This window comes from Syngnathus acus, chromosome 8 (genome assembly GCF_901709675.1).
Source record: "Syngnathus acus chromosome 8, fSynAcu1.2, whole genome shotgun sequence".
In the NCBI taxonomy this organism is placed as follows: domain Eukaryota; kingdom Metazoa; phylum Chordata; class Actinopteri; order Syngnathiformes; family Syngnathidae; genus Syngnathus; species Syngnathus acus.
The window spans coordinates 6,490,123-6,504,401 of record NC_051093.1 but is presented as its reverse complement, the minus strand read 5'-3'; the positions used below and the strand labels follow the sequence as shown (position 1 = coordinate 6,504,401).

Genomic DNA, 14,279 nt, shown 5'->3' with positions numbered 1-14,279 from the left:
ACAGCATGCCAAGCTATGAGTGTAGGAAGGAATGAATGAGGAGCTCAGATACGTCTGATGAATATTCATCATCATTCATCATTCATACAGAGAGCTCCGTGTCATCGTCATAGAGATTAGAGTGGATGACAGGATTATGGGGGAGACTGCGTCACTCTGCTTTTTGTTACCTTCGACTTCCTTAAACATGAGATGGGGGTCACTCACATTAAAATGCTTCTCAGATTTCCTGTTGCTCAGATATATTCCACCTTTCACTCAACATATTCTCTTTATTTATTTATTTTCTGATCCTCTAAGACCTTTTCTCTCACTTTTCTCTGTTTGGAAACCTCCCATTGAGCAGTATGGCACTGTAGTAATTGCTTTCTTCAGCTCCATTGGCCCAATAAGAGAAAATTGCCTTTTATGTAAATAGCCCATAAAACACACTGAGCGTTTCTCAGCATGTATCCCTCAAGAATCCCACATCTGATGATTTTTTTTTTCCTCTCTTATAGATGACAGCAGTAACTCCGATTTTTTTTTTCATTAATGTCAATTTACTCATTCTTGGCACCAAGGTGATGCAGGCGGCAAAGCATTACTTTTGTCTAAATGAACCTTCCCCAATACGTCTACATAGTTCCTTGGCACTAGGATGAAACCAAAATTACTTTTGTGTAAATTAAGCTTGATTCAGTTTGACATAGTTTCTTGTTGAAATATGTTGCAAGGTAGCAGCAAATCATTATTTTGTCTAAATGAAGCTCCTCAATTCATTTCAACATACGCAGATGACATCAAGAAAATGCTTTTATTAATTTTGATTCTAGTCTCGAGAAAAAAACAATATCTTCTCCATGCCGTCCTTGATTTATGCATACGCATAAGCGCAGACACACATGCACTCTTTTGATGGCTGAGTCATGTCGTGTATCGTATGAAGAACACGAGTTTAAAGGCAGCAGCTGTTTCCCCTTCATCCTCTCTTCCTCGTTCTCCTGCTGCATCTCTCCATCCTCCCACTGCTTTCACAATGATGTGCTAAGCCAGCCAAGATAGGGGCAAATCCCTCCCCGGAGCGGAGCAAGCAGGAGAGAAAGAGAGAAACAGAGTTGTGTGCAAAACACTTTCTCAAACCTCTCTCTCTTTCCAATTGATCTCCATCCATCTGTGTTTTGAGCTAAATCCAACCAATCACCTCACAGATCCCCCAGTAACACACTGTCCTCTAGTTTGCTAGCAATATGCTTGTCAATAGTCGGTGCTCAATGGACCTTTAAGCAGGTGCACAGGGTTCATTCCAAAGTTATTCTCTCATTTGTTGGTGTAAGGACCGGACATATTTTGTTTTAATTAAGCAATGCAGATCAGTGCAGAGCAGTGGTGCAGTGCCAAATGGGAGTCATTAGATTGGGCATTAGGATGTCTTCATCCTGTTGGAAGACACATGATCTATGCCTGAGTGACACTGGGTTGCATGTTTTGCCCAAGAATAGGTTTCATTTTACCCTGCACAGATTTAAGAAATACTGTTCCGGATGCAGCAAATTAACCCCAGCAACATAATTGTCCATCTTCAAATAGTGCATTAGAATAGGTGCTGTTTCCAATAACAACAGTCAAAACAATGTTTATTTTTTTTAAAGGATTTTATTGGAAAGACAGAGATCAGACGCATTGGAGCAATGTTTTATCTTGGCTCAGGGCCTAAAAATGGACCTCATCCTAGACACAGTCACTGCAGTGCAGAATAACTCACATGGGCACACGATAAATAATGTTTTGTCTCCCTCCAGAGGATGATTTAAAATGCACTGAAGTCAACTAAAAATGTAACGATAAAACGTCGGGCAATATTTACATTTTGATGTTGAAAATACAAAATTGGCAAGTTTATATTTTTTTGGAGAGTGGAGGGTATTTTGAGACCTTTATAATAATAATAATAATAATAATAATAATAATAATGAAAAAGATAAATGCAATTTCCAATTATTAATATGGACAAAGGAAATCGATTGCATAAACAAACCTAAACAAATGCCAAAGTATGTATCCCGTGAAAGTATACCCTGCGCGCATGCATTGAGTTGGAAACCCCCAAGAAGACCCAGAAAAGGTCAGTTGATGTCTAGGGTTCACCGTTTTTAAATGGGGGGTGCTTATTCTAATGGGTTATTATTATTATTATTATTATTATCATTATTATTATTATTATTATTATAGAATTAGTACCAACTTTAAATGACAGCTCTAGCTCAAACAGGTGCTCCCACTGAACGAAACATTGTGCTGCGTTCAGGTCCATAGGGATATTCACAATGTTTAAAGTCATGTGTGGGCATAACCCTCTAACGTCATAATCTATGTCATGATGGGTGTGTAATATATAACTAATATATATATATATTTGTGTTTTTATTAAAAACTTGAAAGAAATATATCTTGGTTTGCTATTTTAAATGAATGATCACGATGTGTTCACTGTTTCTTGCATGAACAACCAACCACTATTTAATCTTTTAATTATTTTGAAAAGAAAAATAAGAATTGATATGTCTTTAGAATATTCATGATTAAGCAAACGATTTCGAACAAGTCTTTCATCAACACCTTATCAGAGAAGAACGTTCATTACAACGCCTACGTGTTCAGGAGCACTTGAACGCAGCATCAACCGGCTCTTTGCTGACGAGCCGTCGCTTGTGGAAACAGCTCGTAGTTCCTGTCAGCGAGAAACTTGTGCCGAAAGCCACATTTAGTGCGATGAAAGCACAAATTGGACTCGAAAGCGACTGACTCGGCTTCGACTTAACTACCTGCTGTGGTTCTACCAGGCCTTGAGAGATGACATATGTTTTAGTGTCTACTTTGCCAGACACTTGTTAGCTAAAGCTAGCTAAGCTAATATACGAGCACGCGTCCTGTCTGCTTAGTACCAACATGACTCATATACATTATAAATTCTCCTCCAAACTCAGCTACTCCACGGTGGTGTTTGATGGCCCGCACATCACGCTGATGGATCTGAAGGAGCGGATCATGGGCAGGGAGAAGCTACGAGCCGGTGATTGCGACCTGCAGATAACCAATGCGCAAACCAAAGAAGGTAATGTGACATTTACAGGTGTCGATGTGCGAATGTGTGATTTGTTGTCTAATAGATTTTTTGGAAACTTGAATGTTGGTGAGAAAACACGTGGTCCAGCGTTGCCAGCTGCCTCGTGGGTCTAAATCAGTGGTGCGTTCAAAATCTCCAAGATAGTCTTTGTGTTGAATCAAAGGCAAAAAGAAATCTGCGATCTGTTAGAATTTGTAATCCTCAAAGGGCCGATGTTTGACATCTTGATAGCAAAACAGAAGAAGAAATGAACTGTGCACAGCAACCATGTTTCCCCATCATTTAATGGCTGCGCTGTTTTACTCGCTCTGTGGGAATACAGCGGTCACTATTTAGTTTTGCAATCACGTCTGTTTGCTTAATGCTTATACACAATAGGAAATGCTATTGACAGGCTAGCATCAGTGTCGCTATGTTAAGCAACAGACATTTGAACACAAATGGTGGAGCAATCCATGTAGATGGGAAATATAACAACCCCAGTGGTCAATTGTAATGTTACAAGTCAAAATAAATCCTAATCTCATCAGAATTAGCAAGGTTTAAAACAAACTCGACACTGTAAACTGAAGCGTGAGTGTCTGAGACAAACACAAAAAGAAGTTTAGGGCAAATTAATCCTGCAACTTCTCTAAAGCCTTTCTTTTATTCCCTCAGAGTATACAGACGAGGAAGGGCTTATCCCCAAAGGCTCTTCGGTGATTGTCAGGAGGGTCCCAAACATCAGAGTCGCTCACAAAAAAACGAAAAACATGTAAGTGTCAACAGTTCTTTGAAATACATTCAATCCTGCTTTTAATAGCACTTGTTTAGTGATTGTTTACATTGGTCGTATGCTCCTCAAACAAATAGATGAAGGCAGGTTTAGTAAAGTGAACTTAACTTTGTTTTGTGCCTGCTTGGACAGTAGTAAAAGGCCTCAGTGGAACAATAATTTACATAACTAAGGGATTTCAGTGTTAATGTGTAACCAAGTGGTGCAAGGAAAGGGAAGTCATCCAACAATGTGTTTTCAGAGTAACATCAAATCATCAACTGTAGTCAATATTTTTGTTTTTTCATGTTTTAGTGAGCGTTCAGATGCCCGTGGCTTCTTTGCCTCTGGAGTCGTCAAAGCAGTACGTAACCAAACCACCACACACACCAAACCTAATGATCAAACGGTTATTTTTGCAAGTAAAATGTTATGTAAAGGTCTTTCAGATTTGAGTCCTTTAGCTACATTATGAACGTTTGTGAACTCAAAGGACCTGCTTGCCTGAGAACCAAGTAAGATATAATAATAATAATAATAATATAATAGAGTAGATCCAGAGCCTCCTTTAATTGCTGATTCATTGACATAAATTAATGCCAAAGCTCAAATAGATGCTCCCTTATTTGCACAACAGTCTTATCTTTGGTTTGCATTTCCACATGTGAAATTGCAGCAGCGGGAGTATTTACTTCAACTTGCCCGATAGTCAACCAAAGGCACAATGCTGCACGGGTATTATTTGCAATCAAAAAAACAAACACATGCACACAAACTCTGATATCATCATAAAAAGATATTGTCATATTAGTCTCGTATTTTTACTCGTATAAGTCAAGTGTCAGTGTTTTCAGGCTAGCTCAGTATGAAGGGAGTGCTAAGTGCAGACTGGGCGGGTCAAAACATTATCAGGCAGGCAATTTTTGGTGGCTGATAAAAAAAAAAAAAAAGCCAACTGTTGCTTCACCGTGCTGCATCTGGCGTCAGCCAGCAGGCTCACTTCCAAAGCTGCAAGGCAATTTTAGATTAATATCAAACTCTTATACTCTATGTAGAAGAGAGACACATACTACTGACTTTGACTTTGATACTAGAAATAATGTAATGTCATATTTCAAAGGTAGCACAAATGCTTTTTTTTTTTTTTGCCTCCGCGCACAATCTCTTACCAAACTCTTTTGGGATTTAACAAAAACTAGAATTCACAGGATTATTCCGCGCACAAAATCTCTTACCAAAATCTTTTGGGATTTAACAAAAAATAAAATTCACAAGATTATTCCTTCTCTATGTTGAAATAAGTGGTTTTAAGATTTTTAGTCAGTCTTCTCAACCAAGGTTTTGATTGCTCAATAATAGAGACAACAAATAACAGACTCGCGTTACGCAATTCAGTCCAACAGTAACACTAAATGCTTCTTATCAAGCTTTTACTTGTTTACTGACCTGACTTGATTTTTCTCTCTGATTTCTCAGTAGGAGAAGTGTCTGCCTTCTCTCCTTAGCATTGATTCCATTTGGACGCTAGAAAGCTTCCTCTGTTTTTTCTTCAAATAAAGGTGTTCTGATGAAGCTGCCCAATGTATGATGTGTTTGATTTCAATTCAGTTCATGATGTCAATTGTTCCAATTAGCTTCAACTATCTGATGTTTCAGAAAATGTTGCAGATGACGCAATGGGACTTATAGATTAATAATATCAATACATAATGTCGACTGTTTTGTTATCGTCTCTGCTTGTTTCAAGTTATTTTTTTGTGTTGGTGGCTACTCAGCAAATACGCAGGTCATGTGACTGTGGGCTATCCAATGATGGACACTCAGCTTTTGGGTGGAATGTCATTGGGTGCCATTGTCCTACTGGATTGTTAGAAAAGAAATCCCACGCTTGTCGCCCAGTATGTGACCATTGTGACCATTAAAGCTGAAAGTCAGCTTTATTCAAAAATGGGACAACTGTTAATCCACAAAATATGAAGAAAACCAGAATACATTTGCGTAACATTGTATAATGTGTAAAAATAGACTTTGGTGATTAAATTGTGATTTATTTTGATCTTCCGCGTGTTGAGGCAGAAATCCAGACTGACGTGGTCTAACCAGAGATTTTTTTTTTTTTATATAAAAGTACCACAATTTAGACTTGTAGCTTTCAGGATAGCAACATGTGCAGTAGCAGAAGAAGACTATGGTAATGTTTTTTTTTTTTCCCCCACCCATGAAAATGTGCTTAACCACTGAGCAAAGTGATACTTAACGAACGAGCACATACTTTTGCATAATTACATATTGTGCTTTTTCTTCATTATGAAATGGCCTGAATCTCTCAATGTAGTTTTTTTTCAGTGAACTGGATTTGTGTTCAATTCTTAACAGATGGATGACAAGAGTTCTTCCAAAAGCCTCCCTTTATTCTCCAGGGTATGCTCTTAGTCATTCTCACCTATCAGTATTTTTTTTTTTTTTTTTTTATTCAAATGTGTGTAGTCTCTTCTGGCCACGCAAACCTTTTCCTCTCCGTGCAGATGGTGAACCTGGCAGATGCTGACGTGTCAGAAGATGATAAGATCAAAGTGATGATGAATCAGTCCTCATACGACCCCACGACGTGAGTTCCCGTTTTTCGCTTCAATATTTAATTTTCGTATGCTCACAGTGATCCAATGATTTCCCTATGTCCCTCTAGTTACAATAAAAAGATAGCTGGGGCGCTCCCCGCCAACTACACCTGTTTTCGCTGTGGAAGCGCCGGACACCATATTAGGAAATGTCCATCCAGTGGGGTACGAGCAAGATCAGATTTTTAAAAATTTGCAGTATTTGGATTTTCTTTGTGGATCAGTCAACTGAGCATTTCGTTGTGTTTCATTAACAGGATAAGAATTTCGACGCTCCTCCAAAGATTAAAAAGAGCAGCGGCATTCCTCGTTCCTTCCTGGTGGAGGTGGATGACCCCACCATTAAAGGAGCCATGTTGACTAATTGCGGACGTTTTGCAATTCCTGCCATCGATGCGTGAGTGTGCCTGGTTAATTCTGTAAGTCGGGTAATAAGGAAAGGAGCCATTGTTTGTTTGTGTGTTTTCGCAGTCAGGCGTACGCCGTGGGCAAGAAAGAGAAACATCCCTTTTTGCACAAAGAGGAGAGTGAGCCGCAGGATGAGTTGCTTCCTGTGCCTGAGGAGCTTCAATGTCTGATCTGTCATGACCTTCTGGTGGATTCGGTGGTCATACCGTGCTGTGGAAACAGTTATTGTGATGACTGTGAGTATCCGAGAGGCACACCCAATATTATTATTCGGTTCTGTAGACAGAAACATCATTCTGTCCTTGTTCAGGTATTCGTACAACCTTGCTGGACTCGGAAGGACACGTCTGTCCCACCTGCAACGAATCCGATGTATCTCCTGACACGTTAATAGCCAATAAATTCCTCCGTCAGGTAAAGTCGCAGAGGGATGATGAGATGAAATGATTTTTGGTTTTTTTGCAATCTATTCTATGTTTATCATTACACTCTCACATTTTCCAGAATACTTTTCACTGCAGTCCTGTAATGTTTTTCTTTCCCCATTTACTGTTTGTTTATGACACAGGCTGTGAATAACTTTAAAAAAGAGAAAGACGTCACCGGAAGTCTGAAGGGAAAATCCAGTGCCCCAACACCGAACCCTGTTCCTTCTCCTGTAGCCACCCAACAACAGATCCACCAGTCCACCCACAACCTGCAGGTTTTTATTTATAAAAAATAAAAGTCAAACTTGCCCAATGTGATCACAGGGAGATAAGTTATTTGTCTCTCATCTTGACTTTCTCTTCCTGTCTCACGATGCCCGTAGGCTGCCGTTAATGAGCCTGTGGCTCGTCCCGGATCCAGCCTACAATCTTCCGTGTATGTATCCAAATTATTATTCATACTGCTAGAAAAAGTATCAAATGATAGTAGAGCTCACTGGCAACAACTTAAGAGGTCTTGTTGTCATATCTAGCTTACCCATCTGGTTATATAACTTGCCTACAACTGTAAACAATGTCTTCTTTTTACACAGGCAAGCGGAAGAAAAAGCACAAGATGAGCCAAAGACACAAGTGAGTTTCTTTCCACACATTAAGTGACAAAATCTCTAGTTAGATGCCTATTTCTGAAGAGTCGTTCTGATCAAAATATACCTCGGATATGTTGAGAGTGAGACCCCAAGAAACTGTTTTAAATTGTGGAAAAAAAAATGTTTTGTTTCAAAATGTATCTTTGGTTTCTGATCAGGTTCACAATGACTCAGTGCAGAGAATCTCCTTAGGTAAGGAAGTGTTTTTTTGCCCGTACTGCTTAATATCATCAACAACTATTTGCTCTGTTAACTAATGTAAAAAAATAAAATTGTCATCCTCAAATCAAAGTTCAAGCACCAACCAGCATTCACAGGTCAGTAAAATCAATATATGCGGGTTTAGCTTAACTCCAGCCACAATTTCAAAACTCTCATATCTTTCCTACAGTTCCTCCCTGCCCTCAGTTTGTCCTCCGGGAGTTCCAGCTGAATTCCAGCCCCTCCCTCCCGCCTCATCATCCAATCCATCCGCTCCCCCGCCTCTCTTCCTCGGCCACCACTTTCGCTCATTGCCTGCAGGTCAGCAGTATCTAAGTCACCCTCCAGGACACCCAGTGGCCCTGCCTAATTGGACACACCCAAACCCTCAGGGTACCCCCATCCCTCCCCTCATGCCCTCTTCGTCCTCCTCCATCCCTCCTCACATTCAGAGGGAATGGTTCAGTCATCATAGACACAGAAGCGAAAGGTGAAGAACATGTCGATGGAGCAGATTCTGATGTCTTTATTTTTTCCATTCAATTGTGCATGATTGCATCCTTCAGGTCTCCTGACACCCGATCCACCTACAGACGCTCCTCTCGTTCGAAGTCCAAATCATCTCGTTCATCGAGCAGATCCAGTCGGTCCCGCTCAAAATCACATGGTCGATCAAGGTAGAGCTTTTACGCATTTTATGCATTTACCTTGATATTGGATCCAGATTGCTATTTTATTTTATTTTTATTATTTATTTATTTATTTATTTTATTTTGTGCATTAGAAATATTCCTACTGCTTAGAATGCATTTCCAAACATGGGCATCAAGAGTTTGTTTCTATCTTCCACCAGGTCACCATACTCCCGTCACAGAGTGTCACACACCCGCACCAATCCCTCTCGCTCCTACAGCTATGGTTACAAGCGGTCCCACTCGCCCACGGCATCCTCATCATCTTCTCCCCGTGAGGGTCCTCGCTCTACGTCGAAGTCAGATCACCGCAAAAAACGCCATCACAGTAAAAAGTCATCTCACGGCAGCTGCAAATCCAGGAGACGAGAGGAACGCTCATCGCCTTCCTCCAAACACGCCGAAGGACAGCCAAATACAGATTACTACGAGGAATGGAAAAGACAATATAAAGAGTGGTATGATAAATATTTCAGCAGTTATGTCAGCCACTACCACCAACTGCCGCCTCCCCCGAATCCGATATGGGCGGGGCGAGCAGAAAACCACTCCAGCTACAATTTCGACTCGTTCGACCATTTCCAACATAACACGTTAACGCGCCGCCATTCTCCTCCATCTCAGTCATCCAACGACAGTCGATCCAGTCGCTCTCAATCTTCCAGCGAGGGTCGTTCTCCTCCGTCTCGATCGTCAAGCGACTCCAGTTCCCCTCCGCCTCGCTCGCCACCATCTAAGAACGCCGCCACGAAGGACGGCCGGGCTCAGGGAGCGACAGCAAATGAACGAATAAAAAGGTTTGAGGTGTCAGAAGACAACACTCGTTCTGCTGATGCCGCACACGCAACAGGAAGGAAGGAGAAAAGGAAACGTCGTAATACCGCCAGTGACTCAATCCCACACAGTGATGTCTCAGATGCTGTCCAAAATCCACTGAAATCGAACGAACAGGAGAAACAGAAACAAGAAAATAAAAAGAAATGTAAAAAAGAGTCAAACTCTCAGCGGCGGGATGGGGAGAGCGGTCAGAATGTCAAGTCCAGTAAAAAGGCTTCCAAAGTGGAAAAAGACATACACACTGAAGTCTCTAAAGCTTCTAAATCCGAGAGCGAGGGGAAAAATAAAGAAAGCAGTACCCTCGAAATCCCCAAAGATGAAAGTCCACAGCTTGTTGACGAAGAAAAGCCGCAAGAGCCAAAGAAAGAGGAAAAGAAACCGCTGAAAAACATTTGGGAGGAAGGGATGAAAGTGAGACCACAGAAGAAGATTAGCATCAACATCAAACTGGATGCAAAGAGACCTGAGGAGAAAATTGAAATACAGGAAGGGCCTTGTTCAGAGAGGAGTGATGCGAAAGAAGATGGTGAGAAGTTAGAGGGAGAAGCTCCGGTTACCGAAAAGCAGCAGGCTACTGGGCTTCATGAACTTCAACCAGCAGAAGAGGAAGATTGGACAGAACCCGAAAAGGGGGATGAGCGACTGAATATAAAGGAGACTGAGGGAGATGAAATGGGAAATGTGATGGACAATGAAAGAGTGACAGGTAACGACGGAGAACAAGAGAGTCTGATTGTGGAGGAGAACATCGAGGATGAAAGCGAGAGGTACGATGACCGAGAAAAAGAAAGGGCGAGTGAGATTGAGGAGGACGACAGCTTGGCAAATGAGGAGCGAGCAATACAGCAAGACGAGTCAGTTGCCGAAGAGTTGCCACAAGAGTCAAAGCCAGATGAAGACTTGATGGAGGGAGTGAAGATGAAGAACGGAAGTGACAAAGACACTGTGATGATGTCACACTCCAGTGAAAGACCAAACATTACAGCGGACGGTGGTGACAGGTGAGGAATCCATATTTGAGTTCATGCTGGGTCATCTTCCTCATGCTGCTTTTACTTTGGCAAACAACAGCACTTTGGTGGTGGACCCCAAGGGAGGTGAGGAGTCTCCGGAGAGGAGAATCCAGGTGACAACACCCCCACAGGAACAGAAACATGGCCAGGACGACACGATTGAGCTTCTGCAGGTGTGTGACTCTCAGTCTCATTGCTGTTAATATTTATAGGAACACTATAAATAATGATCTCCCCACAGAGGAGCTTTGTTGATGTGATTTTTTTTTTTTTGTAAGCAACCTCCGTCATATATATTGGGGGGAAAAGGCTAGTACAGTGTTAGGGTTGTTGGTTTTTTTTTCTTAAAAATTGATTCAAATCAAATTGAACCTTAGGAAGTATTTCCCATCGGAAATTATGTAAATCCATTTAACACAGGTTCTCCTCTTTAACATCCCCAAAGTGTGCAAAAAAAGGTAACAAATGATCAAGTCAGTTTTTTTTCCCTTTATTTTTTAGGCCCCTTTCTTCAAATTGGAGGAAGAGGAACCTGAAGTGGGTGAATTAGAACCTCTTTCATTCGTGCCACCACCACCACCGCCGGAAGAAGAACCTGAAGAAGTGGGTGAATTAGAACCTCTTTCATTCGTGCCACCTCCACCACTGGAAGAAGAACCTGAAGAGAGTGAATTAGAACCTCTTTCATTCGTGCCACCTCCACCACTGGAAGAAGAACCTGAAGAGAGTGAAGTAGAACCTCTTTCATTCGTGGCACCTCCACCACTGGAAGAAGAACCTGAAGAGAGTGAATTAGAACCTCTTTCATTCGTGGCACCTCCACCACTGGAAGAAGAACCTGAAGAGAGTGAATTAGAACCTCTTTCATTCGTGCTACCTCCACCACTGGAAGAAGAACTTGAAGAGAGTGAATTAGAACCTCTTTCATTAGTGCCACCTCCACCACTGGAAGAAGAACCTGAGGAGAGTGAATTAGAACCTCTTTCATTCGTGCTACCTCCACCACCGGAAGAAGAACCTGCAGAGGGTGAATTAGAACCTCTTTCATTCGTGCCACCTCCACCACTGGAAGAAGAACCTGAAGAGAGTGAATTAGAACCTCTTTCAATAGTGCCACCTCCACCACCGGAAGAAGAACCTGAAGAAGAGGGTGAATTAGAACCTCTTTCATTCATGCCACCTCCACCACCGGAAGAAGAACCTGAAAAAGAGAGTGAATTAGAACCTCTTTCATTCGTGCTACCTCCACCACCGGAAGAAGAACCTGCAGAGGGTGAATTAGAACCTCTTTCATTCGTGCCACCTCCACCACTGGAAGAAGAACCTGAAGAGAGTGAATTAGAACCTCTTTCAATAGTGCCACCTCCACCACCGGAAGAAGAACCTGAAGAAGAGGGTGAATTAGAACCTCTTTCATTCATGCCACCTCCACCACCGGAAGAAGAACCTGAAAAAGAGAGTGAATTAGAACCTCTTTCAGTAGTGCCACCTCCACCACCGGAAGAAGAACCTGAAGAAGAGGGTGAATTAGAACCTCTTTCATTCATGCCACCTCCACCACCGGAAGAAGAACCTGAAGAAGAGGGTGAATTAGAACCTCTTTCATTCATGCCGCCACCACCACCAGAAGAAGAACCTGAAAAAGAGAGTGAATTAGAACCTCTTTCATTCATGCCACCTCCACCACTGGAAGAAGAACCTGAAGAGAGGGAATTAGAACCTCTTTCATTAGTGCCACCGGTGACACCGGGCCATGGGGAAACTCAGGCAGATTCTGAGCAAGAGAGTCAAAGGTCAGGTGAGCCACAGACAGATGATGAAACCAGGCAGAGAAACTATTCTCTGGCTCCCTCTACCGGCCAATATGAGAGTGACAGCAGGGACACTGAAATGGGAGGAAAGACGGAAGCGGACGAGCCAGTAGATTTTGAGACCAACTGGAAAGGTGAGGAGGGGAGGATAGAAGAGACGGAAAAAGAGCTACCAATCTCAATCCAATCCTCTTTGACATCACATGAGGACGACAAGAAGGACAGCGTACAGGAAGTCAACGTAGATGGACACAATTCAGCCAATCACAATGAGCCAAATGTCATACCAGATGCAAAAAGCTCAGAGGAGGATTGTCGCCACGTCTACCAGCATCACAATAATGACAATACGGAAAGTAAATCGGACAACAGAAATAGTCCTCCACCTTCCCGAGTTGAAGTTTCGGGAAGAGTTGAAGAGTCTAGCAGGTCTAGCCTGGCATCAAAGCCCTTAGTCAACTCGCCGTCCAAGCACCAGCATCAAGCCAAGCCTCGAGGACCACCCCCCTCCAAACATTCAGACACACCCCCTGTTAAGGCAAAACCCATGAGCAGAGAGGAGATGTGGAAACGGTACAAGATGGAGAAACTGTTAAAAGAAAGCCAACAAGGCCAAGCGGCGACGCAGCCCGAGAGGGAAGCAAGTCGTCATGACGGCGAGGCAAAAGCGGAGCGAGCGGGAGGAGACAAGCCCTCCAGTCACAACGGCAGCAGCGTGAAGAAGAGCGAGCATGAAAGGAGGCCAAAGAAGCACAAGAAAGACAAACACGGAGATGCAGACCAGGAAGAACTAGAAAGGAAACACAAAAAGTCCAAAAAGAAAAATGAGGACACTCATTGAGGAAGAATGCCTTGGCTTTAGATTTTTTTAGAAAAAATAAAGTGCCTGACTACATTAGTTTAATTTCTGCTTTTTATGTTAAGATTAAATGAAAGGCGTCCGATGATGATCACGAGTGAAATGCAAAAAAAAAAAAAAAAAAGCACTTTATTGTTTAGATGGAGCAGAAGTTGAAGCTAGCAAATGTTACATTTCCTAAGATTATTTAATTTGACTCCCGCAGAGTAATAGTGCACAGAGAATTTTGCTGAAGCATTTTGTGAGGTTAATTTATGGTGATAATTTATTTGTAATTGAATCTCTGTTGGCTTTAATTTAGGAAGGAATCATGCGGCTTATCGGGTCTAAGGATTTTTTTTTTTTTTCCTCCCATGTTTTGTTGGAATTAAAAACAATTACATATGTGTTGAAATTAGTTTTTTTTCCCCTTGTTGAAGTTGATGACTGTTGCAAAAATAAAAGAAAACCTTTTTTTTAATTTTATTTATTATTAAGCCTCACTAAAGTGGACGAGAATGAGACCAATGTAAGTTGACCACTTTGCAAGGGACACCAACCGCCCGACACAAATATCTGCTTCTGTCTTTGCAATTATCGGATAAATACACACCAAATTGTCAAATGTGTGGCCTTCGATGATCCCTGACCCAAATCATTTTGAAAATCTGTTGACAGAGCGGAAACATGACATCTGAAGCAGCCTTCAAACTTGGAGAAGTTTGCAAGATACCTGCTGAGAGGAGCACAAGTATGTATCACTCAAACTTACACAAATTGTTTGATTGCCTCTAATGTTTTATTGTTTATTACATTTTATAACACCAAATCCTGGCCACAATATATAGATATTATGTAGTTCATGCTAACAGCATGTCCTGTAAGTCTGTGTGTGGGCAAAGTGTAATTCTATGCGCTCATCA

The 14,279-nt window shown here is 41.7% G+C and overlaps 1 protein-coding gene across 4 annotated transcripts; it reads left to right on the top strand.

Annotated features, from left to right (window-relative positions):
• The first annotated feature begins 2,642 nt into the window (after nt 1–2,642).
• Nucleotides 2,643–13,519, top strand: LOC119125719 (E3 ubiquitin-protein ligase RBBP6-like). Of its 4 annotated transcripts, none has more exons than XM_037256510.1 (19): nt 2,643–3,094; nt 3,764–3,860; nt 4,176–4,224; nt 6,237–6,281; nt 6,386–6,468; nt 6,547–6,643; nt 6,736–6,875; nt 6,950–7,122; nt 7,197–7,300; nt 7,455–7,589; nt 7,698–7,750; nt 7,908–7,947; nt 8,123–8,156; nt 8,257–8,281; nt 8,356–8,655; nt 8,732–8,842; nt 9,019–10,688; nt 10,762–10,880; nt 11,209–13,519. In XM_037256510.1, the coding sequence occupies exons 1-19, from the start codon at nt 2,929–2,931 to the stop codon at nt 13,357–13,359; spliced, it is 5,592 nt and encodes a 1,863-aa protein (XP_037112405.1). In that variant the 5' UTR covers nt 2,643–2,928; the 3' UTR covers nt 13,360–13,519. The 4 variants fall into 4 exon arrangements, with proteins under 4 accessions (XP_037112405.1, XP_037112403.1, XP_037112404.1 ...); XM_037256508.1 differs by having other exon boundaries at nt 10,759–10,880; XM_037256509.1 differs by having other exon boundaries at nt 9,019–10,695; nt 10,766–10,880.
• The last annotated feature ends 760 nt before the right edge of the window (nt 13,520–14,279 follow it).